The sequence below is a fragment of the Sciurus carolinensis genome, chromosome 2 (assembly GCF_902686445.1).
Source record: "Sciurus carolinensis chromosome 2, mSciCar1.2, whole genome shotgun sequence".
Lineage (NCBI taxonomy): Eukaryota > Metazoa > Chordata > Mammalia > Rodentia > Sciuridae > Sciurus > Sciurus carolinensis.
The window spans coordinates 157,785,994-157,811,032 of NC_062214.1; the positions used below are offsets into that span (position 1 = coordinate 157,785,994).

The 25,039-nt window shown below is 38.8% G+C and overlaps 1 protein-coding gene across 2 annotated transcripts in view; it reads right to left on the reverse strand.

The window, feature by feature from the left end:
* The window catches only part of Slc35f4 (solute carrier family 35 member F4), a 229,240-nt gene that overhangs the window by 191,558 nt on the left and 12,643 nt on the right, over positions 1 to 25,039 (reverse strand). Inside the window, exon 1 of one of the 2 annotated variants that reach the window (XM_047540956.1) lies at positions 9,171 to 9,285. The exons of the other annotated variant lie outside the window; for it this stretch is intronic. Within the exon in view, the coding sequence (XP_047396912.1) occupies positions 9,171 to 9,198 (28 nt within the window). The 5' untranslated portion in view covers positions 9,199 to 9,285. Of the gene's footprint in view, positions 1 to 9,170; positions 9,286 to 25,039 lie in introns of those variants that run through there. 2 annotated transcript variants of the gene reach the window in all.

Consider the following 25,039-nt stretch of genomic DNA (forward strand, 5'->3'; position numbering starts at 1 on the left):
CCTGTCTTCAACCTCTTACGCTCCTTTCCATGTGCTTTTCCCCAAGATTTCACTCCCATCCAGCACTTCATGTTCAAGTGTCTGGAGCATCCTGTTCTTCACTCTTTTTTTCCCCACTTAAACTTCAACTGTGCCTCTTTCCTTCTGGACTCTGCACTCTCCCTTCCAAAGTAACATCTAATTACCTCAGGTACTGCCTGCTAAAGCTGGAAGGTGCACTACCCTGCCCAGCCCACTCCCCTGAAACACGTCCATCTCATCAGGAAGTCCACAGGCACACAAGCTGTCTGCTAAATCCTAAGGTTTGCCCTGCCTCCTGAGGGTCCATCTCTACCCTCCATGTCAAAAGTCTACAGGACATAGGAAATCAGGAGATTGGATCAGGTTTTCACAAACGAGAAATAAAATCAATTTCCATAACCTCCTCTAAAAAAGAATATTTAAAAACTCATGCCTAGCAAGGAAAAAGGATCATGACCATGAAGCAGGGGAGGGATTCCAAAAGAGATGCAGAAATAAGCCCAAAATATTAGGAGGATAAGAGGATATCTTTTCTCTTTAAAAACACACAGAAAGGGTGGGGGTGTGGGGAGTGAGAGAAGAATGGGGGAACTTTAGATTATGTAGAAGGAAATGAGAGGGAGGGGGTATGAAAAATGGTGGAATGAGACAGACATCATTACCCTGTGCACATGTATGATTACATGAATGGTATGAATCTACATTGTGTACAACCATAGACACGAAATGATGTACCCCATTTGTGTACAATGAATCAAAATGCAGTCTGTAAAAAATTAAAAGATAACAAAAGATGATTAAATCATAAAGCCATCCAGTTACCAAAAAAAAAAAAAAAAATTGGAGCAAAGTATAAATTAAAAAAAAAACACAGAAAATGATTTTCAAACACACTACGAACAACAGTAATTAAGCAGTATGGTTCTGGTATAAAGATGGATACATAGGCCAATGAAACATAATGGAGAGCCCATAAATAAACCTTACATATATGACCAAGTGATTTTCAATCAGGGTGCCAAGACTATGCAGGGAGAAAGTTCAGTTTCTTCAACAAATGGTGTTGGGAACACTGAATATCTTCATGCAGAGCAAGGAAGTTGGACCCTCATTTTATATCATATGCAAAAATGAACTCAAACTGAATTAAATACCTAAACCACAGATCTAAAATTATTAATCTTCTGGAAGAACATGTAAGTCTAACGTCTTTAGGACACTGAATTTGGCAGTGATTTCTTAGATCTGATGCCAAATGCACAGAAAACAAAAAATGGACAAAAGGGAATTCTAAAACTTTCGTGAGTCCAGGAAAACAATGCCGTGAAAAGGCAACCTATGGAATGGAAGAAAATAACTGCAAATCATACATCCGATCTGATAAGGGCTCACATCCAGAAGACATAGGAACTTCTACAACTCAACAAGAACAAAATAATCTGACTTTAAAGTGAACAAAGGGCTTGAACAGACATTTCTCCAATGAACACAAATGTTCAAGAAGCACATGAAAATACGCTCGACACCACTAATCATTAGGGGAATGCAAATCAAAACCACAATGAGATATCACCTCACACCCACCACTATTACCACTATTAAAAGAACAGAAAATAACAAGTGTTGACAAGGATGTGGAGAAACTGGAACCCTTGTGTATTGGTGGGAATTTAAAATGGTCCAGCCATTATGGGAAACACTATGGGGTTCCACGAAATTTTTAAATGAAATCACCATATAATCCAGCAATGTCACTTCTAGACATACACATATATCCAAAAGAAGAATCTCAAAGAGATATTTGCACACCTATGTTCACCACAGCCTTCCTCACATAGCCAATAGGAGGAAACAACCAAAATGTGCATCAACAGAAGAAAGAATAAAGAAAGTTTGTTATTTACACACAAAGGAATATTATTCAGCCTTTAAAAAGAAGGCAACTCACATGGTACAGTACAGATGAACCTCAAGGACATTATGCTAAGTGAAATCAAAAAGACAAATATGCAATTCCACTTGCAAGAAGTACATAAAGTAGTGAAAATCACAGAAACAGAAAGTAGAAAGATGGTTATCCAGGGCTGGGGAAGAAGGGAACATCAGTGTTTAATGGGTAAAGAGTTCCAAAGTTGCAAGACAAAGAAGTTCCATAGTTCTACACAGCAAAGTAAATAATTAACACTATTGATCTGCATGCTTAAAAGTGATTAAGATGAATTTAATATTATATGGTTTTGCAACAGTGAAATGAATAAAGTAAGAGAAGGCAACATTCACCCAGGTCCATCTGGAAAGGAGACAAAGTTTAGGAGAGGCAGCCATCCAAGATGGGTGTGACATGCGAGATCAGAGCCAGGGCTAACCTCTCAGAAAATAGCCTTTGTTTTTTAGAAGACATCAGGTTTTAAATGCTTTCTTTTTATAGTAATATATTTGCTAAAAAAAACCACCAAAGTTAACATTTAAAGTAATGAATATCTTAGAGAATATAGAAAATAGCAGGAAGAAAAATCAGAGTCATTTATAATCTCTGTCAAAGGACAGTCACTGAAGACTTTTTGGTGTGTTTGTTTTTTTCTGAATATCTCTGTCTCTTTATCTCTCTCTGTGTCTCTCTGTTGCTGTCTCTGTCTCTGTGTCTCTCTCTATATATACATATATATAAATACACATATGTATGCATGCACATATATATATATACATACATACATATACATATCTTTAAATAGTTGCATTCATCTTGTGTAAAAAAAATTTGTATTGTGATTTTTTTTATTATGTTATGTAATATTCTTTGTAAACTTAATCATAATGACTTCATGGTATACTATATACATAAAATTTATGAACCTATTTTCAAACTACTGAATATTTATTTACATTATTATGAATAATAATAAGTAACAATATTATTGAATTCTTTGTGCATGTATCTCTTGCTATGATTTGGATATGAGGTGTCCCCCAAAAGCTCCTGTGTTAATTCAGGAATATTCAGAGGTGAAATGATTACATTATGAGACCTGTAGCATAATCGGTGAAATCAGTTTGATGAATTAATAATTTGGATGAACAAACTGGATGGTAACTGTAGGTAGGAAGGGTACGGCTGGAGGAAGTAAGTTACTGGGGGCATGCCCTTGGGATTATATATTGTACCCCAGCTCCTTGCATACTCTTTCTCTACTTCCCAGCTCTCATGAACTGAGCAGCTTTCTTCTGCCAGCTGTTTAACTATGATGTTCTGCCTCACCTCAGGCCAAAGCAATGGATCAGGCAAACTATAGACTGAACCTCTGAAACCATGAGCTGAAAATAAAATTTTCCTCCTCTAAGATGTTCTTCTTAGGTATTTTGGTCACAATGATAAGAAACCGACTAACACAGAAATTGTTACCAAGAAGTGGGTTCATTGTTGTGACTAACTTTGACCATGTGGTTCTTAAGCCTTTGGAACCAATTTATGGAAGGAGTGTGAAGAAGTTTGAATATTCAGCCTGAAGAATCCTTAGAACTTTGAAGCAGAGCTTAATGGACAGTTCTGGTGGGAGCTCAGAAGAACAGAATATCAATAGGAATGTAGACAATAAAGACTGTGCTCATGATATTTCAGAAAGGAACAGGGACTCTATTGAAAACTGGATTAGAAGTCATTCATGTTACATTCTAGCAAAGAAGTTGTCTACATTTTGGCCATGTCCTGAGTCTTTCTGTGAGGTTGAATTTAATTAATCTAGTGGAGGAAATTTCCAGACAACACAGAACTCAGGCAGTGGAATGGATTTTGCTGGCAGCTTTTAGCCAGATTTATTTTGAACAGAAAGCAGAAAACAAAAAATTTAAAAACTTGCAGTTTTACCAGAGAAGCACATGTACAATTGAAGCCAAGAAGGTATGGTCATTGAAGAGATTACCACCACTAAAAAGAAGCTAAGTGCTTTGCACAGAGACAATAGAAAAGATGACTTGAGGACATTTGAGGAATCAGTAAGACCACACTCACTTCAGGTTCAAGGATATAGTAGTGAAAACTCATTTAAAAGAAATTGAGGACTCCATGTTTGCACAGGGGACCTAGGAAGAGTTTCCTCAGGGTTCATTTCACCACGTTCATCTGTCCAGGCACTCAGAGGCCACTGCAGCCATGGTTCAAGAGGATCCAGATACTGCTTGAGCTGGTGGAAAACTTTGGCATCATCTGTATGGTATAGGTTTTATAGGAATGCAGGATGCTGGAATTACAGGGTCATGGAGACTTCCACCAAGATTTCAAAATAAAGCCTGGGAGACCAGATAAAGCATAGCAGGGACAGAATATCTGAAGGAAGATGCTGAAGAGGAAGTACATGAAGCTGTGAGAAGGAAGTTAAAGTGGTAGTGAAGACTCCCAAAATCAAGAGATACCAGTAACATGGAATATCTGCTAAGGAAAGCTGCTATCTGTGGACAGAGAGTCTAAAAGAGAGGTCATATGGCCTGCAACTAGCAAGTACATAGTGGTATGGAAGCCCAAGCCCTTTGGAGATTATAAGAGACGAGTCTCATCCTAATGTACCCCAGATGCTGAATGTAGAGCTACAGAACTTCTTGCTGTTGGATTTTGATCTTGCTTTGGTCCCATCTCATCTTTCCAAGTCCTATTTTACCCTTTTATAATGGAAATGTTTACTCTGTGCCATTATATTGGATGTGTATAACTTGCTTTTGATCTTCAGAGGGTCTCACAGCCAAGACTTTGCCTTGAGTCTGAGGTGAGACTTTGGACTTGGACTTTTGGGCAATGCTGGACCTGTTAAGACTATGGGGCTTTTGGAGGTGGACTAAATGCATTTTGCATTGTGAGATGGACATGAACTTTTGGAGACCAGGGGCAGAATATTATGGTTTGGATTTGAGGTGTCTCCCAACAGTTTCTGTGTTAATACAGGAATGTTCAAAGGGACAATGATTAGAGTATGAGACCTGTAACCTAATCAGTGGATTAAGCCATTTGATGGATTAATAATGTCAATGAACTAATTGAGTAGTGACTGCAGGAAGGAGAGGCATGGTTGGAGGAAGAAGGTTACTAGGGCTATGCCCTTGGGGATTATTTCTTGTCCCCATGGCTCCTTCTCTCTGCTTCACAGCAGCCATGAGCTGAGCAGCTTTGCTCCACCACACGCTTCCGCCATGATGTTCTGTCTCACTTTGGGACCAGAGCAATAGAAACTATAGGTTATAGACTTTGAAGTCATGAGCCCCATATAAATTTTCCTTCCTCTAAGTTGTTCTTGTCAGGTATTTCAATTATAGCAACACAAAGCTGAGCAGCACATATCTCCTTGAAATATTTCTTTTGGATGAACTGTTGGAAGCAGAATTACTGGATCAACATATTAAATATTTTGAAGGCCCTTAGTATAAACTGACAAATTTCTGGTCAACAAAATTACAGAGATTTATCATCTCACCAGAAAATGCAAAATGTTCCCCACTTCCCCTTAGCAATTACTATTATTTTTAAAGTAAGAAATAGAGGAAGATGTAATTTTTTTTTTGATCAAGGAAGTTTGTGGTTTCTTGGCCAAAACACTTCAATATCTATTTCCCCTGAGTCAATCAAGAAGTAAATATTAGAAGTAACATCAAGTGTCATAACAGATATTAATGTTGCAAGGAAGTTCTCAATCTTTTGTGACCGATTCCTCAGACACTAGTCAAGGTTCCAGCAGGAACTACACACACTATATCCTAGTATGGGAAGTTGAGGAGGGTTTAATAAGTGGTTATTAGCAAAGGCATGGGGCAGAATTGAGACTTGCAGAAAAACAGGACAGCAAGACAGAGCTACACACTCTTCTTGAAGCTGACACTGGAAAGAATACAGGATGCCCCACACGAGATACAGCCCCACAAGTGGAGGCCAGGAGAACACCCTGACTTCACTCTTCTCCAGCCCTTCTACCAGTGTCTTATGTGAAACAAGCCCAGCCTTAGTCCAGAGGGCAGGACAAGGGAGCCTGGTTGCCACGAACTGAATGTCTGTGCCACCTGTACCCCAAATCCATACGTTCAAACCTCACCTTCATATGATTATATTTGAGGTTGGACTTTGGGGGAATAGTTCAACTTAGATGAGGTCATGAGGTAGATCACTCATGATGAAATTAGTGTTCACTAGGGGAAGAAAGAGAGGAGAACAACTCTCTCTCTCTCTCTCTCTCTCTCTCTCTCTCTCTCTCTCTCTCTTTCTCTCTCTCTCTGTCTTTGCCTGTCTCTCTCTCAGATGCAACAAGAAGACAGCTATCAGCATGTCACCAGACACCAGATCTGCTGGCACCTTGATCTTGAACTTCCCAGCCTGCAGAACTGTGAGAAGTAAATGCTGGCCCACAGGGTCCATGGTATTTTGTTAGAGCCATCCAAGCAGACTGAGCCAGTAGATGTAGTCACACGGTGCAGCCTCCCAGGTCACTGAGGAGGATGAGCAGGGCAGGAAGTGGATCTGAAGGGGCACCCTGAAGCCATGCAGTGCAGAGAGCCCACCAGAGACAAGCAGGGTTTGCAGTGTGACAGCAGCCTGTGCTTCAGGAACCACCACAGTAATTAATCTATCTAGTGTTATTATTTTCTGTGGAATTCTCACACAGCAAGTGGGAATATTACCATGTAATCATTTCCCTTTATTTCAGTAATTTAAAAAGTGAAAACCTTTTCTCTTCTCTAGAGATCAGAGTATATTTGTGGGTCCAATAACATCTTTGCAAAACAGAAAAAAAAAAAAAGAAAAACATTAACTATATCTCTATATTACCCAGGCAGAAGAAAGCACTCTAATAAGCAATTTAACAAAAACCCTACAGTGGTCGAATTTATTTTTTCAGAAAAATGCAGGAAATAGTCATGAATGTTTCATTAAAATGCTTCCTAATCATAAATGTATATCTGTGACCTAACAAGTACATGTTTTTACCACTGCAACTCTCTAAGCCAGCAAACAACTCTGGAAAATTGTATTTAATTCCTCACAAATGACTCAGGAGCCCCACTGAGGCTTTATCACACATTATTTGGTAAACCCAAGCATCTACCAACTAGGAGATGTGGAAAACCATAGCAACCAGGGGCAAGACTGGCGAGGTAGTTGAAGGACAATGCTAGCAGAGATACTTAGTCTTCCAGAGCACTGAGGACCCCTCCCTCACAGCCCACTCCAGCTGACTTGGCCTTCCCTTAGATATACTTCTCACCTTTATAGACAGGCACTTGCAGTGAAATGGGTTTCAGGAGTTTAACTTGTCTGGTTCCCCTGCTTTCAGACATGTTATGAACATTTATACATGAGGAAAATGAGACCCAGTGACATTAAGTGGCCCGTCTGAGGTCACAGAACTTAAGAGGAATAAGAGGCTAGAACTAAGTCCTCCTATTCCTAGCACAATGCTTTTATCATCTCTAATTTTTTACACAGTCTGGTTCTACAAATGGGATGGAGGAAAGGGGAATACAAATTCCCTACCCATCTCAGATAGCAATAATGGCCATCAAAAATGGCATACTGAAACTGAAATCAATCTATAAAATGATGCTCACTGACAGAGAAACATCACTTTTATGGCAGATTTATTTTTCCAGAAAACATGGTGAAGTAGTTCAGGTATTGTTTTCAATGAAGATAGCCAACAAAGACCTAGGGTACTTTTATTCTTTCTAAGTCCTTTTAATTGTTAGAAAAAAATGTTGCGTTAACTAATGATAAATACTTTAAGAACATGAGAGCAGGTGCTCCTCAAATAATATCAATCAAGCAAACAAAAATCACACATCCATCAAGAACAAGTGCAAAGTCCTCTACTCAGAGATCGCAAGAGCATGATTGACATAAATCTCAGTGCCACTTGTTGCCATCATCATTTTCGTCATCATCATCATCTAATCACAAGACAATCTCATTTGAGAAAGAATTCTCAAATTCTTTCACAGACCCTAATGACTTTACCTCAACCTGATATTTAATATCCCAGGATATTAAATGATGTTGGTCAAGGGCCATCCCTACTAGATAAGTCTGGTATTATCATTCTTTTGTGAGCATCAATACCGATCTCTTGGGCATTGCACCCCAGAGGATCTGAATCAGTGTTCTGGGTTGGAGCCCAGGCATCAGCATCTTGTAAAAGCTCCCCAGGTGGTAACCATGAATCCAGACTCAGATGCCTGGGCTTGCTCCCAGAATGACTGACTCAGAATCCCTGGGATTCAAGGCCTGGCAGATCTTTATTGTGAAAAATCTTCCCTGTATGATTTTAAAGCATAACAAAGAATGAGAAATGCCTTAATTGACAGGCATAAATCTTACCCACACCCTCCTGGGGATATGTTGGAGTAGCAACCAACTAAATGAATGTTTGAATATAGACTCCATCCATGCCCACAGTAACCTCTCATTGGCTTTCCAATTTGGATAAGTACTAAATTTGCTGTTTAGGGTAGCTGTTGAGTGTATTTAAATATACCATGGAGATTTTACGCCCAACTTTGATACATCTCTTATTTTTTCATATATTCACAAATCACCTTTATGAACACTTGTTTCACCCTAAATAATAAAAATGTACATTAAGCAAGAAAGCAAACCAACCAACAGCCTCAATTTGAAAGTATCTAATTTTACCATAAGAACCTTTCTGTTCCCTCTCTTTTCATGTGCTAAAATAAATTTGACTCTATTGACAAAATCTTGTACTGAATTAAGTGAAATATAAAAGAAAAACACTCACCATTAAAATTAAAATAACATCAGAGGCAGACTCCAAACTCCATCTAAGACGAGAATGACCTGGCATTTCAAGAAATACTTTCCCAAAGAACAAATCACCAAGTATGACATCTTAAAACTTCAGAGTACAAAATGTCAACACCAAAAGGACTGGGTGGTAAAAATGGAGAACAAGTAGGTCCTGAGAAGTAAAATCTGATTCAAACAAAACAAACTACGGCAAGATTTTACACTTCACTGAATAACTGCACTATGCTCATGTGTTCATTTTCTCTTTATTTTTTCTCCTTCAGATTCATCCTCTCCACTTTATACAAGTCCTAACAGTGAGCTACAAGCAAGCCATAAATCATACAATGCAAATAGTGTTAAATCCTATACTTACCAGGAGATCCAGAGTGGTAATCACGCATCCCTCGGTTTTAAGTACAAGGAGAAATGATGACAATTGCAAAAACATCTCAGTAGAACTGGACCCTAATCTCTGCTGCCAAGGAAGGGAGTGGGGACATTGGGATGGGTGTTAGAAAGGACAAAGGTAAAACTAAACCATCATTCTATAAATGGAAAATCCCAATCCAGTGGAAGAGCAGTGTCATATTTACTCCAACTAAATTTAGATCAAATCCTCCTTGTCTAGCATGCCAGAACAGCAAGCTGCCTCTCGAAGAACCAAAATAGAATGGTTGAAGTGTTAACAGACCAATACAGAAGTAGCTCTTTGCTGCAGAAACTTGAAAACAGAACCAGCGCCATTCATTGTATCCTTGGGGCAACACTAGCATGGGGAAATGGGCCCATCTTACCTTCCTAGATGCTTTGACTATACTGTTTCTCCTCATTAAAGATCAAGTGATTTAAAAGGCCAGGGTGTTCAGGTAGGTCTTGTAGAATGTTGCCAGTTATCCCTGTAATTCATAAGTCATGGTGAACCCACATTAATTATGGTTACTTCTGAACAATTTGAAGTCAGATAAAATAGCAGATGAGGAATATAATTAGAATTCAGTCATAAAAGAAAAGTTTTTATAAACCAAAGGTTTCTAACTCTCACAACCCCCAAGCCTTCCTCAACACTCCTAAAAAGCAGCAAATGACTGGTTTTCATTTTGCACCCTCTCCCTTCTTTTACTCTGCCTCATTGTCAGCAGAATAATACTCAATATATGACTGACAGGAAGGAGAAAGAGGAGCAAAAAGATTCTATAACTTTTCTATCCTGGAATTATCTACCAATATTTGGTTGGAGATAAAAGGCCCCAGTCCAGTTTCAGTTGCTCTCAACATCTTGGAGCCATGGGGGATACCCCAAATCCAACATGCCTAAGTCTTCATTTATCACTTGTTAAGGTCTAGATAGGAGATGTCTTCAGAAACTTCCTGTGTTAATACAAGAATGTTCAGAGGCAAAATGATTAGATTATGAGAGTTGTGTCCTCATCTGATTATCAATCCATTTGATTAACTGATGGATTAATAATCTGCATGGACTAATTGGGTGGGGTATGGCTGGAGGAAGTCAAATAACTAGGATGTGCTTTGGGGTTTATCTTTTATTCTTGGCTCCTTATCTACTCTCTTTCTGCTTCCTAGCTACCTTGAGGTGAGCAGCTTTCCTTGGCCATTCCCTTCTACCACAATGCTCTGCCCCATTTCGAACCCAGAGCAATGGAATCAACCCACCTTGGACTGTTCTGGAACTATAAGTTCAAAATAATCTTTCCCCCTCCTCTAAGTTGTTCTGGTCAGATATTGTTGTCACATGGATGAAAACCTAACACACCACTGACCGTCCAGAATACATCCTCTTTCCAGCCTCCCTAGTCTGTCAGAGGTACCACTTGTTCCACCCTTAAGACCTTGGAGTTATTTCTGATTCCTTATCCTGACATCAAGTCACAACTAGTCTCCATGTGACTTCAATTGCTCCTTCCATCAGAGTAGCTCAGAATGTTCCTTTCTCTTCACTTCCATTGTTTGGGATGAACCTAAAGAATGAGCAGGAATTTTCCAAGCAAATGTGTTTGGAAAGCATTTCAAAAAACCGAAGAGTCTGCATAAAGATGCACATATGTAAGAACTTGGCCCACTGGGAGCTACTAGTGACCTGACAGAGTTGCAGTCCAGGTGACCAGAAAGGAGGCAGAAAAAGGCTCCAACAGGGAGGACCTCGAGTCCCCCAAGAAGGAGTTTGGACTTTTTCCAGAAGGCCAGTGTTTTACAGACTTCAGTAATTTGACTAATGCCTATTCACATACCACCTTTTTTATTCTTATTTGTTTAACAGTTTTCCATGAATTGACTTATTTTTCCACATAAATTTGCTTAACGTTTACTTAACATTGCTTAAGAGTTAATTTTATTTTAATTCTTAAACATTTTACTGTGGAAATTTTCAAATATACATAATAGAGACATTAATATGTGCTGTGGGGCTGGAAATGTGGCTCAAGGGTAAAGCACTTGCCTAGCATGCTTGAGGCCCTGGGTTCAATCCCCAGCACCACACAGAAAAAAATGTGCTACAATTTGGATCTGAAATTTCCCCAAATATTTATGTGTTAAAGACTTAGTCCCCAGCTGTGGTACAATTAGGAGGTGGTAGAAATTTTAAGAGGTAGGGCTTAGTGGATTTTTCAGGACACTATGGGTGTACTCTCATAAGGGATTATGGGCCCCTGGACTCTTCCTCTCTTTTCATTTCCCAGACACAAAGTGAGCAACATTTTTCTCCTCCATATGCTCTTGCCATGATGTGCTACCTCATCACAAGCACAAAAGCAATGGGGTCAATCAGACATGGACTGACACGTGCAAAACTGTGAGCCAAAATAAACCTTTTCTCTCTATGAGTTAATTTATCTCAGATATTATAACAGAAAGCTGGGTAACAGTATAATACATCTGCATGTGTCCAATACAACAAATATCAACCCATGTCCAAAGGTGGTTCTTCTGCCTACTCCCTTAGCACCATCACCACCTCACCACTGCACACATGAGCACCTTTCCACCAAGTTACTCTTTAAGTAAATCACAATCCCTCATGCTTTCATTATACAGTCATATGCCTCTCTAAAGAATAACTTTTTCTTAACATAACTACAATACCATTGTCACCCCAAGAAAGTTAATAGTTCTTATGATATACACATCTAATGTTTAAGACATTAAAATTTTATGTCACTGCCATATAGGAAAAACTGAAAGAATTTGTCATATATTTTTAAAAGAAAATAATATTATTAAAACTATGGCATGATCTTAAGGCCTGTTCTCCTTATTATGAATGGAGATTAGAAAGTGTTAGATATATTATTCTTACCCATATTCTTCCTCATTGTTGAATGTAGAAGACTTGATGGATTATTAAACAAGGAATACATTTCTCACTTATCATTTAATACCATGCCTACATACCAACCTAAATCATCTTTCATTTAAACAGGATTATTTTTCCCACACTTTGAGAGAGACTGCTACAGGGAATAAGAAATCATCTAAGAATTATGGGCCTGATGGAATTCATGGCTTGGGAAAACTGCTGTAGTGGTAGCAAGAACAGAAGGAAGCTCTGATGGAGTTATGATAGAAGAACAGACAGGCTCTTGATGTGTGCCACGACTTACTGAGTCATTCCATTACTTCCTGAGAAATGAGTTTGTTTTGAATGGGATAGTTCCACGAGTGCTCCAGTAGGGGAACACATATATCCACATGTCCTTGACCAAGAATACACCTCCTCCATTAGGAAGGTTGTTTGTTCTGACTGATACCACAGCTTCAAGGGGTGGAGGAAGGGGACAACACCCAGGCAACCAGATCAGGTGAATCAAGCCTGTCAATCAATGAGGTCACTGATGTCATCACAAGGTGGCTCTCACATCCCACATCATCATTTCTTGAACTTATACTGTCATCCAAACTGACCCCCATCTCTCCAAAGTCAGTCTTCCCTCAAAGGGGCTTCAATGCTGTGCCTCAGGTTATCCTTCCTCATGAGCACAATCTTCTGTGAATAAATTACCAAGCCTTCAAGAAATGCCAAAATTTGACATTTTCCAGAATACTTCTCACTCCCCCAACCCCACATGCAGACATTCAAATATCTTCCATGGCTCCTCTTTCACATAGAGAGAACTTAACATTCTTAGATATGTGATTTGAGGCTCTTCTGGATCTGGCTCTTACTGATCTTTTCACCTTTATTCCTGGTATTCTTCCTTTGCTTTAGATAACCTGATCTCATCACTGTCACTCAAACATGCTCAGGCATGAAATCATCTATGGCCACCTAACATGGTTTAGTACTATCCTATGGTTTGACTATTACGTTTATTGAATTATTTCACCTCCTCAATGTAAAAGCTAGCAAAGTCTCATTTCCAGAATCCCTAATATTAGAGTATGAGTCTGTAACTTAGCATTTAAGTCCTATTCTCTGGTCCAGAGAGTAAGTGAGCTCTCCAAATCCTTTAATAAATTCCTTTTTTACAAATTAGCTAAAGTTGATTCTGTTGTATGCAACCAAGAATTCTTATTGATACACTGACCCTGTTCCTTAACATAGTTCAAGTCTTCTCTGTGGAATGGCCTCCTCAGTCTTCTGCTCTTGGCCACATCTGACCCATCCATCAAGTTCTACTTTTTCCAAGCTTTCTTCCCTAGTTTTCCTCAAACACTCTTTCCAAACCCATGCATTTTATTCTGTGTATCACTCAAGGACAATTTAATAAACACTCTCCTACTTTGTAGTTATCATCTTTGCAGTATCCTATTTCTACAACTTGAATATGAGTCCCTCTATCTTTGTGTTGCCTCAGGAGTCAGCAAGTTCCTTTTATAAGTAAAGCTCTGTGCTGAATGTCATTGATACTAAGATGACTAAGGAAAAAATTCTTTGTCTTCATCTACACACAGGCCAGTGGGAAAAATAAGTGAATAAATAAAGGGAAACAAGGCAATGTTCCCTAACACAGGGTCTGTGACTTCAAGTGGAGGAAGAATCTCTCCCTGGTAGGTTCTGGAAAGGTGTGGGGGGATAGAAACAAACTTTAAGAGCAAGGAGGGCTCATCAGGCAGGCAAACAGAGAGGAAGAAGAGTGCATCCTCTTTCTTAAATTCACATCCCCCCAAATGTGACTTCTGCCCCAAACATCCCTTGTGCTGAAACAACCTTTTCCTTAGAGAGGCAATACATATGTCTATAATATTAGACATAAATATTTTGATCAAAAACTCATAAAGAAAAGGGAAGGACTAAAAAGAAAATAAAGCCAAAGTGTATTTTTCCAAATCAACACACCTTTATTGAGCTCTTGTTATGTGAAATATAATTTAATACTCTCCCTGCCTTCAAGGCCCAGTGTTTGTTTAAATGCAATCTGCCTTGGGAGCTATATATAGATATACAAAAGCAAGGAAAGTTAAACAATAAAATACTTGACAGTTCAATCTCACAGGAGAAAAAAAAAAAGGACACAAGTTGCACATGACCAGGAGCCAAAATAAATGCCATTTATTTTCTACAATTATTTTCTTTTTAATTGGTTCTTTTGAGTTATACATGACAGTAGAATGATCATCTGATGTTGTGGGTCAGGGCAAACTTTAAGGAGATGATAGATGTAAAAAATACTAGCTAAATGAATGGCAAAAAGTACAAGTTCATGGATGAGTAAACAGATCCACTTAGCTTAAAGAGAAAATCTAGGTGGGGAAAGAAGAAATGAAAGAACTGGAAAAATAGGTAGGGATCTCTTTTGAGGGACACCATATATGTACATACACACAGAAGTCAGTAACTACTTGTTGAGCATGCATCCCCACTTAGGTACCCATGGATTATCTAAATTAGTTCCCAGATAAGGGTACAGCTGACTTAGGTTAAATAGCTTGTTTAAAGTCAACCTGCAAAAGACTGTGTGGATCCTGACCTCCAAGGCTTATAGTCTAACATCCCTTGAACTAGCAAGTGAATGAGCTCAATTCAAACCCTGACCTCCAAGGCCCAGCATCATCATTCACCAATACTTCTGTATTTCAATTTAGCACCAAAACAGGAAAAATATTAGAAAACCTCCATTCCATCTTCACTTGATATCCTTTAGTTTCACTTACGCAGTCTCAATGGCTGTAATTCTTGACCCACCATGCACATCAGCATCACCTGTAGAGTTTTTGAAAAAATGTGCACATGCTCAGGACTCAGGCCCAGAGATCCAAATGCAGTCCAGCATCAGTATTGTTTAAGTATTTCACAGGGGACCCTAAGGCATGGCCAGACTCTAGAACTTGATGGATACTCAGTAATCTATAACTTGCTCCAAAACTTCTTAGCTAAGACCTAAATGAATTCTATACATGCACATTTTATTCTAGTCTCCTACAAGCAATCCAGATAAGAGGCCTAATAACAATGCTAATGATAACACTGTAATAACATTAATAGCTATCTTTAATTGAATGCCTACTCTGTACCCAGGCCCTATGCAAAGTAGTTTTTCATACATATTTTCAGATTTAATTCTCAAAAAATCCAACAAGGAAAGAACTTTCAATGTTCCTATTTCCAAAGGCACAAAGCTAGTCAGAAAGGATGGAATTCAAACCCAAAAATGTATTGATCCAAAAGAAGTGTTCTTTATAGCCACTTAACTGTATTGCCTCCCAAAACTAAGGATAACCATTAATTTACTGAACAGTTGATTGAATGTCACCTCTCTGCCAGGCACTGTGTCCTCAGCCATACACAGCATAAATCAATATCCATACACTCCAAAACAACAGCATATTTTCTTGAGTTCCAAAAGATAAAATTTGTCAGAGACTCTACCAAATAGGCTGAAAATAGAATGAACAAGCTTTGTTACCCAGCAACTAAATAAAGATTTTTCTATCAGAGAATTAGGTTTTCTGGAGAGGGAATAAAGTCCAAGCTGTAGTTATGAAAACACAAGAATGAGGCTTCGAGGAAATGACTTTGACTCTGATTCCCAAAGGTCTAGGCTTCGAAATCTGAGTCCTCTCCTCCTCATTCATTTCATGGAGCTGAGGGTCAATTATCAGACTGCCTCACCATTAATCCCCAGTTGGAAACCCTAACTCGTGCAAGCCACCTGAGTGCCATTTGGTATACATATCTTTCAATATATGTCTACAAAATGCCAAAATATCCTAAAAGAATAAATTCTTCAAAATAGTTAAGTGAAATAAGCCAATACCAAAAAACCAAAGACCGAATGTTTTCCCTGATTACTGGATGATGATATATAATGGAGGTGGGGGCTTAGGGGATGAGAGAAGAATGGGGGAACTTTAGATTATGCAGAGGGAAATGAGAGGGAGGGAGTATGAAAAATGGTGAACTGAGACAGACATCATTACCCTATGTACATGTATGATTAAATGAATGGTATGAATCTGCATAGTGTACAACCATAGAAACGAAATGATGTACCCCATTTGTGTACAATGAACCAAAATGCAGTCTGTAAAAAATTAAAAAACATAAAATAAAATAAAATGTCATCTGGGAAAAAAAAATAGCAAATCATAGGTTCCTTTCTTGCCTGTGCATTTTAAGCCTGTAGTTATTAGTCTTTTGAGGGCCATGGGTACTTCTGAGAATCTGAGGAACATATGAAACTTCTCAGAAAAAGGCACAGCAACCCTCACATATAATCTTAGATTAGAATCTCTCATCTAATCCACGATTTCATTTATTCCTTTTCCATTTTTTCAAAATAAGATTTAACTTTCAGGCACTCAGGGTAGCTTGGTAAACAAGAGAGAGATACCTTTGTCTGGATGAGTTCAACTACCATTGAGCAATCTTATCTGTTACTAGCCTTTCAATTAGACCATGCTGTCCAAGGATGGCCAAAACCTGGACAACAGCTGGAACACAGGACTGTGCAAGAGATGGAGGGGAAGGTTTGAGTCTTAGGTGATGGGAGGCAATCTGTGTTCTGAAAAATCTGCAGTAGATAACAGAGCTTAGACAAAAGGGGTTGGAATTCATTCACAAGTCTCTCTAGTCCTAAAACCTGATTCAGAGATTAAGGCAAAGAACCAGTCCCAAAGGTATGAGGCAGTGAGGTAAGTGGAAACCCCAGTGTTGTCTTAGAAACTCAGATTCACTCACCAACAACGTGGTACCAAAGTGGCTTAGTCAAATGGAAAAATGCAGGACCCTGTACTTGAACAGGGTATAAGATCAGAACCAGATCTCTGACAGGCTTGCAGGACACTGACCCTGGAAGCCACTGGTTTATTGTGGTTTTACCCACTCCTGTTCTCCAAAAGGTACAGAGTCAGTGAATGTCAAATGCTTGAATCCAGAGATAGAGATTAGAAATCCACAGGAACTAAAGGCCAAGAAGAGTGTTCCAAATAGTTACCACATTGTACAAGATCTCTTCTGTTATCCTGGGAGATCCATAAATGAGTCTACACAAAAAGAATGAAAAGCTACAATAAAAGTTCAGTTAAATACTTAAACTTTTTTGTCTGCTGAATGTTAAGTATTATGATATTTGGGAACAAAACCAAGGAAATCTTTAGAACACTAAGTTATTGTGCCCCATCAGATTTTAGAAGCAATGATCTATTTTCTGGTTAAAACAATTTCTTCACAATAGATAGTTCTACTTATGAATTATTTCTCTCCTCTGTCTAAAACAGAAATACTGAACTATATGCTCTTTATGTTGGTAGTATGAGAAAGGTGGACAAATAGCAAAGTTAAAAAAGAGTGATAAACACTCTAGTAGGAAACAAACATCATGGCTGACAGAATACAAAATATATTTTACTTCACATTTTCATGTCCTACCTCATGTATCAGTTCATAACAGTTAAGTGAGGAAATTTTTAATTTCTCCCAGAAAAGGGCATTCTGAAATGGAACAGAGAGTCAAGACAACTAAACCTATTAGAAGATATGTCCCTTAGTGGAGTGCTGGAGACCTTCTATTTGCCTCTCCAGACCAAACCCCAATCTTCTCCATCTGACTCTGTGACCCAGAAGCTGAGCTACAGGGACTCCAACTACGGGACCCCTTGCTCTTTGGCTTCCATGGTGTTTGGCCAGTGGACAGCACCCACCTGCAGGAAATGGGAGAGAGAGAGAGGATAATGAGGTGTTTGTACCTCAAAGTGACGTCACAGCAGGCTGTAGACTTCCTCTCCCAGCACAGGTGCCGTCAGGAGCCTTTCTGCACAATCCTCTCTCTTTCCTGTGTTCAGGGACTTGCTTCTTCTACTCATATTCTCCTCTAATTTTTTAAAAAATTTGGATGTGTAGCTGTGTCCTGCCAGAACTCTGAATATTCAGAGGAGTGCTATCTCTCCTCAGGCAGGTGAGTGGAGGGCAACATGACCTCCACTGACAATCCATTTGGATTGGTGCCAGAAAGGGTTAGTCCTAGAGATATTAGGGAGGAGTATCGTTATTTCTACTTGGCCAAGCATCAGGCAGGGCCAGATCTCTCTCTGCCCTAAATCGTCTCAACAAGTTGGGAGTATCTGCATATTGTGAGGAACAGAAAAAGAAAAGAAAAGAAAAAAAAGAATTACCATGCCTAAACTAATAACAGAACAGAACAACTGAAAAAGAGATTAAAAGGCTGGAGTAGAAAGGTTCTGAAGCATGTCTTATTCCCATTTGGGCTTGTTCCTAATGCATTCAGAACAGTTCTCTTAATTTTATTAAAAAAAAAAATTAAACTGAATTTGTACTTTTTATTTGTCAGATTCCCAGTAGAATGAGAATATGATATTCCTGCAGCATCCTCAAAACCGCAAAACAATTTCAGTACCTCTGCGGGATGTTATAACCTCCTGATATCTTCTCTTAAATTCAGATTTTGGTTTTGGTTTCCATCTAATAATCAGAAACTTTGTGTTCAAACTTGATTGAAGATGAGAATGGGTAGAAATAATTCGTCTTAGAAAGTAAATGGCTACCCACTAAGCATATGTATAAGTTAGGTAACGTTTTTTAAACTCTACTGACGTATTAATGCCACAGTTGATAAACTTTGAAAGTCCCAGCCAAAGACATCCACCCAGAAGTGCCAGAAACAAGCGTGGCTTAATTAGCATGGAAGAGAAGCCAAGGACCCCCAGCCCCAGCTGGAATAAGGCATGGCTAAGCCACACTTGCATTCCGAGGCCACTGATAGTGGCCTGAGTCAAGGCCAACAGAAGTCTCAGTAATGTGAATAAGAAAGGACAAGACCACAGGCCCCACAGAGTCAACACGAAAGTGATATTGGACTCCTTCTTCTGAAGAGAACATCAGCAACACTACTATCATTACTTCAGTGACTTAAATCACAACTAGAGAAATATCATTAGATATTAGAGGAAGCATGGATGGCAAAGACCAATGCCTGACTGTAATTCCACAAATTCTATCCCATTCTACAGTGCTGGGTGCAAATGACTTAAAAATACAAGTATCTATACTTGGCCACAGGAATAGACAACTTGCTCTCTTCTGCCCCCTTCACAGACTTATTTTTCGTTTGTGGATGTAGGGAGTAGAGAATCCTCTCACTGGAAAAGTTGCCTTCTGGGAACAGTGTGACCAGGGGAGCCCTTGAGACACCCAGGAGCCTTGAGGGAGAATCAAACAGTGGTCAAGAGAGGACAGTTCTTGTCCTGTCTTATCACTACCTTCCTCCTTCCCTAGAAAAGCATGAGATTCCAGATACCAGCTGGACGTTTGGTTACTAGCGGAAGTGTCTGAATCTTTTTCTTTGTCTGTCTCTGTCTGTCTCCCCAGTCTATTCTCTCTCTGTCTCCCCTGCCCCCTTACACACACACACACACACACACACACACACACACACACATACAATTTCAAGGCATCTTGTTCAATCTTTCCTCTTCATTCCAGAAAAAGTCTTCAGGCACAGCATCCAGTTAAAGTAATATTCATACTCAGAGGGAAAAGCCTGACTTAGTTCCTGAGGTAAGCCCTTTACCAGAGCTGGGCATTGCACTCTGCTAAAATCAAAGTGGAATTTGGTAACATTCCTCTCAGACATTAGGAGGAAGGGGTAGAAGACTTGAGCCATGGCTGGTTCCAAATTTACCACTTAGAATTTTTGTTACTCTAGTGGAGTGTGTGGGTTTGGGAAGCAGATAGCTCTGGGTTCAAATTCTAGTCTTGAAACTTGGTAGTCATGCCAGGCCACCTCTCTGAGCCTCAATTTCTTTTTCTCTAACAGGGTGATAACACCCACTTCACAGGCTGTGAGTTTTAATGCTATTGCCTCATAAAGTGTAAAATGCACACAACTGTCAGAGAGTGGTGGTAGAATTATTCTGAATTCACACTCTAAATCCTTCGTGTGCTATGATGAGTTAAGACTCTTGCATTTTCTTTTATTACATTTGTTTTAGGTACCATAAACATTTAATCTTTATTCAATCTTCAAAGATTATTCTGCAAACAGTTCTGCTTACATTAGTTACAATCCCACTATGACTGTATATAGTATGTATTTGGGTATAATTTTGGGGAAAATTAACTCTTTGCTAACTTATAGCATAAATTGAGATTCCATTCCTGATTTTCTTCTATGGTAAGCTTTCTGTGCCAGATGTTGAATGTGTTGGAGTTCTACATCGCGTGAGTTTTACATTGATTATAAAAGTTTAAACAAGATAGAATTTGAAACAATATACTTTGCCTTCAGTTTTCTTCCTTTGTCAAGTAACCAAACCGGATTGGGAAAGGTTTGGAACACCATTGAAGACATCTTTATTAAAGACTGCACAAGGGACAGAGTAGAACTAATAACATCTGGAGCAGCCGTTGGTTCCCTAGGAGGCTGTCATCCTCTGTGAAAGAGGTAAACCAGTATTTAGAAAAGAAGAAACAGAGATGTCATAGACCAGGCAATCAGATAAACTGCTTCAACTAGAACCCAGCTGCACCATTATCAAAATAAGCCCCCAAAGGGAAAGGTAACATGTCCACACCAGAACACTCATTCTGAGTCATTCCAAGCTCCTCCGGAGATGAGGGTCCCAACCATTCCACTCTTCTTCCTCCACTACAAACTTCATAAACTTAACATGATTCCTTCCACTTAGGTAAATTTCCGTGTTGCCACAATATTGGACCCAGTGTCTAGGGTGAGTAGATTACTACAGACCATTCCTCTAATTCAGTCCTACAAACAACAGACGGCCCCCACAAGCCTCTGAGTAAAACTCGACCTGTCCTTTGGAGATTCCAGCCCAAGTCACAGGACAGTTTTCATTGCATGCTAGCATTAGGTGCAAAATCACTGAAAGTATAATGAATTTTTGTTCCTGAGAGTTCAATGAATTTTTCTCTAAATTTATGTGCATAATTTACAGATTAGAAACACTACACATATACATGAAATCTCATGCTAAGACTTTCGTAGTCAAAATTTTTTCCTGAATTAATACAGCTGATGGGAAACAACACTTGGAAAATCTCAAACAAGTTTATGAGTTATTAACAATGATTTTCATCCCATACTTTGAGAACCCAGAAATTCATCCAAGTGGAATAAAATGTATCAAGTGGGCTTTTGAGAGTGGGTGGAAATTCCCACTAAAGGACATACCCAAACTGTCATGCATCTCCAAAAAGATAGCAAGGAAAGAATACAGATACCCCAACTGTGCTAAGAAAGGGAAAAATCATTCCCCAGCCAGTGCTACTCAAAGTGTGCGCTACAGACTGATCCTGGTCATGAAATATTACTAGTCTGTGACAAATACAGAAATTGAAATTAAGCTGAAAAACTTTATAGCAACTTGACACCACTATTATATTTTAGTATGTGACTTTTTTCCCCCAACATTTCATTTTCCCTGATTTTTCCAGACCTTTGATCTATGAGGAATTGAAAATTTAAACAACAACAAAGAAAACCAGTTGGCTGAATAATCAGACAGTTTGAAAAGCACCACCATAGACCCTTGATAATAATTTTGACTGCTCACTGGAAACTTCTCCAGAGCTTTAAAAAGTACTGATGTCTGGGTCTCAGTGGGACGCATCCTGGGCATTGGGATATTTTTTGAATTCCCAGATGGTTCTAGTGTGCAGAAAAGTATTTTAGAATCACTTAACTCATACAGGGAGAGAATTAGGGGTGGATTTGAGGGAGGGTGGTTATTGAACAGGGAAATATGCACAAAGTTAATTCCTTATCTTCTGTTACTTTGAAAGTTTAAAAAATACTTTATTATGTCAAATTAAGATTTTATTATAAATAAGAGTAAAATGAACCAAGATGCTATAATATTTAGTCATGTAAGATACAATTTTTAATGTAAACTTTTATCATAACATAGTGTGCCTAAAGAGAAGTGCACACACCATGAGGATACGGCTTGATGACATTTCATGAAGCCAATGTCTCTGTGTAACCAACACTGAGATCAAGATGTAATAGTATTTTCTCTCTTGTTGTGGTATCTAAAATAACTTCCCTCTGAAGGAAATAAAGATAAAGTACTCTGCCACTATGAATATGCCATTTATCTTGGTTTACAGTAAATCTAGTTCATGTTGGAAGATTTCAAAGAATAGAAATAGAAAATACACGATTCTGGTAAAGAGGGCAGAATGAATACACACGTTTGTATTTGCTCACTCAGGGAATTCCACCAAAATTGCAACAAAATGAATTTTTAAAAAGTATAAATCCACAAGAATGGGAGGATCAGGAGAGAAGATGATTATAGAATTTTAGATGCTAGAAAGTAATAAATGACTTGTCAAGCTTGACAAAACTGAAACCTAAGCTGAAGACAGAAAAATGGAAATTAGTTCAATTTACAACAAAGACCTTTTCAAAGCCTCCTGAATTGTGGCACTAGTTACTACTAAGAGAGAACAGCAAGTCTAAAAGCAAGTCTCTGTTAAGTCTAAGAAACCCAGATGTCTCTGGAATCCTCACCCTCACTCCATGCCCCTCTTCACTCTGCAAGTGCCACAGGTTAATCCTCTGGAGAGGCTCAAACAGAAGTCTACAGGATCACCAAGCATATTTGAAGACTTGGGGTACCACACCAAAACCACAGAACAATAAGTGAACCTGTCTACATATGCTGCTCACTGAGACTCCCAGGCTTCTTTCCTACTTGGTTCCCAGATTGCAGGTGGTCTGTCAGAAGATTAGAAATGTGTTTGGTGATCCAGGGAAAGAGATTTTAAGAAAATAACAGTAAATATTCCCAAGGGAACAGCCCAGTTGTTTCACAATAAAAAAGTCATAATAGGACTATTGGGAGACAATTCTCCATGGGTGTCTTGCATTTTTGCATATCTTGTAAGGGCACTGATGGATTTTTGTTCTGGGCTGTCTTTTCAAGAACTTGTATAGTGAATAGGTTTGGAACGAAGAGAAAAAGTCTCACTCTAGAACAAAAGGTAGGATTGTTTGCTAACATCTCAAAGGTTGAGCAGGCTTGCCTGTAGGCCATTATAACTGATTGGGATTTCCTAAACTCAGGATTCCTCAGCTGTGACATAAACCTTCAGTGTATTGAGAATTCACCTTATTTGCCCCATTTTGTCCCTGTGGAATGTTGGAAGCAAGAGAAACAACATGAACATGAAGTTCATGCTATTTGCTGGATTGTAAGAGGAGAAGGCCTTTGAATCTGACCTGGGAATCTCATAACTTCTGTCAGCACCCATAAAACGGTAGCAAACAAATTTGTTAACTTGAAAACATGGCAAAATCACAGATTCTTAATAGTTCTTGACCACCCCAATCATTCTCACAGATTCCAAACCGTTCTGAAGTCCTCCACCCTAGAATAAAAGCAGACAAGAAAAAAAATCACAAAACATCCAATATTATTGGCTAATAATATTTTTTTTAAAAAAGCAATTGTACGAAATAACCCATTCGGGAGAAGGAAACTTCAAAAAATATATTAAGATCCTCAGGTAGATAAGAAAAGTTATTATATCCATAAAACAAGAACAAGATGTCATACTTTTAAAACAAATGTTCACAAAACAAGAGAGCTATTAAAACTATAAAGATATCTCAAGTGAGAAACTTCATAGAAGATTTTAGAGTTAAGAAAATCTTTTGCGAAGTACCACACATAGATATGGTTAACAAGAAGTGAAAAGACTAGAACCTGGATCCTTCATTATAGCATAAACCATTACATCAGAAACCCCACTGATGAACTGTTATGTAAAAGAATAAACTTCTTTATTGCTAGAGCCAATATAAGTTGAGTTACTTCACTTGCAGTCAAAAGCATAGCTAACTGATTGTGAAGCAACAGAATAAACCCACACCTGAGGGAATTTGGGGAACCGGTACATCTTGGAAAAGGATAAACTGGCTTGTGTTCTGGAGCAGGAGATAAAAATGGAAGCAGTGTCTTTATTGAATAAAATCCTTTCCCCGAACTTGCTCATTTGCCATAATTTTGATATAAATATTAGCAATACCAGCAGCTCTGCTATGTCCCTTCAGAAAATAACTGGGTACCTGACAAGGCTTCTGACTCCTGATTTTGCATGTGAATATGTGAATGTCACTGAAGGAGAAGGCCTATTCTGCGAACCTTTTAGAAAAACATGGAAAGTTGCAATGCCAAGCAAAACTATACTTGGGGAGGAAAGTAGGTTGTACTGCTTTGGTGATGAAACTGGCTTTTCACATCAGGCAACTTGCTGCCTCAAACATCATCAGCATGTGTAGCACCTGAAATACTGTCAATGATCCTGCAAAAAACCTTGTCTTTTGCCTTGCAAGTGAACTCCATCAGAGTCAAAGTCCAAATTACCATCTTCTCCAGAATTTTCTTTATCAAGAAAAGTGAACAGAATGTGGGAGTCTCCTTTACTACCTGGAAGCTGTGTTTACAGAAACTACGACTTGAAATCTTTGAATGATAGTTGAAAGGATGGTTGTATCACCTTTGAGAGAAAAGAGAAGCCCACTAGTAGGATAATTCAGTGAGAAGATGATTCATAGCTTGCTTACTTTATAGATATGAGAAGGATACATTTTTGCATTCAGAGCTTGGCAGTCACCATTATAATGCAGCTGAAAAACCACAAGTTCTTCTGGAAACACAGCTTCTCAGAAAAATAACAACCCAGAATGAAGACATGTCATCAAATGTCTCTGCACGCAAACCATTTGAAAGCCAATTCTGCTTGTATGGACTTCAAATCATCCTTTCCTTCCTGACAAAGACAATATGGGTGGCACAGAC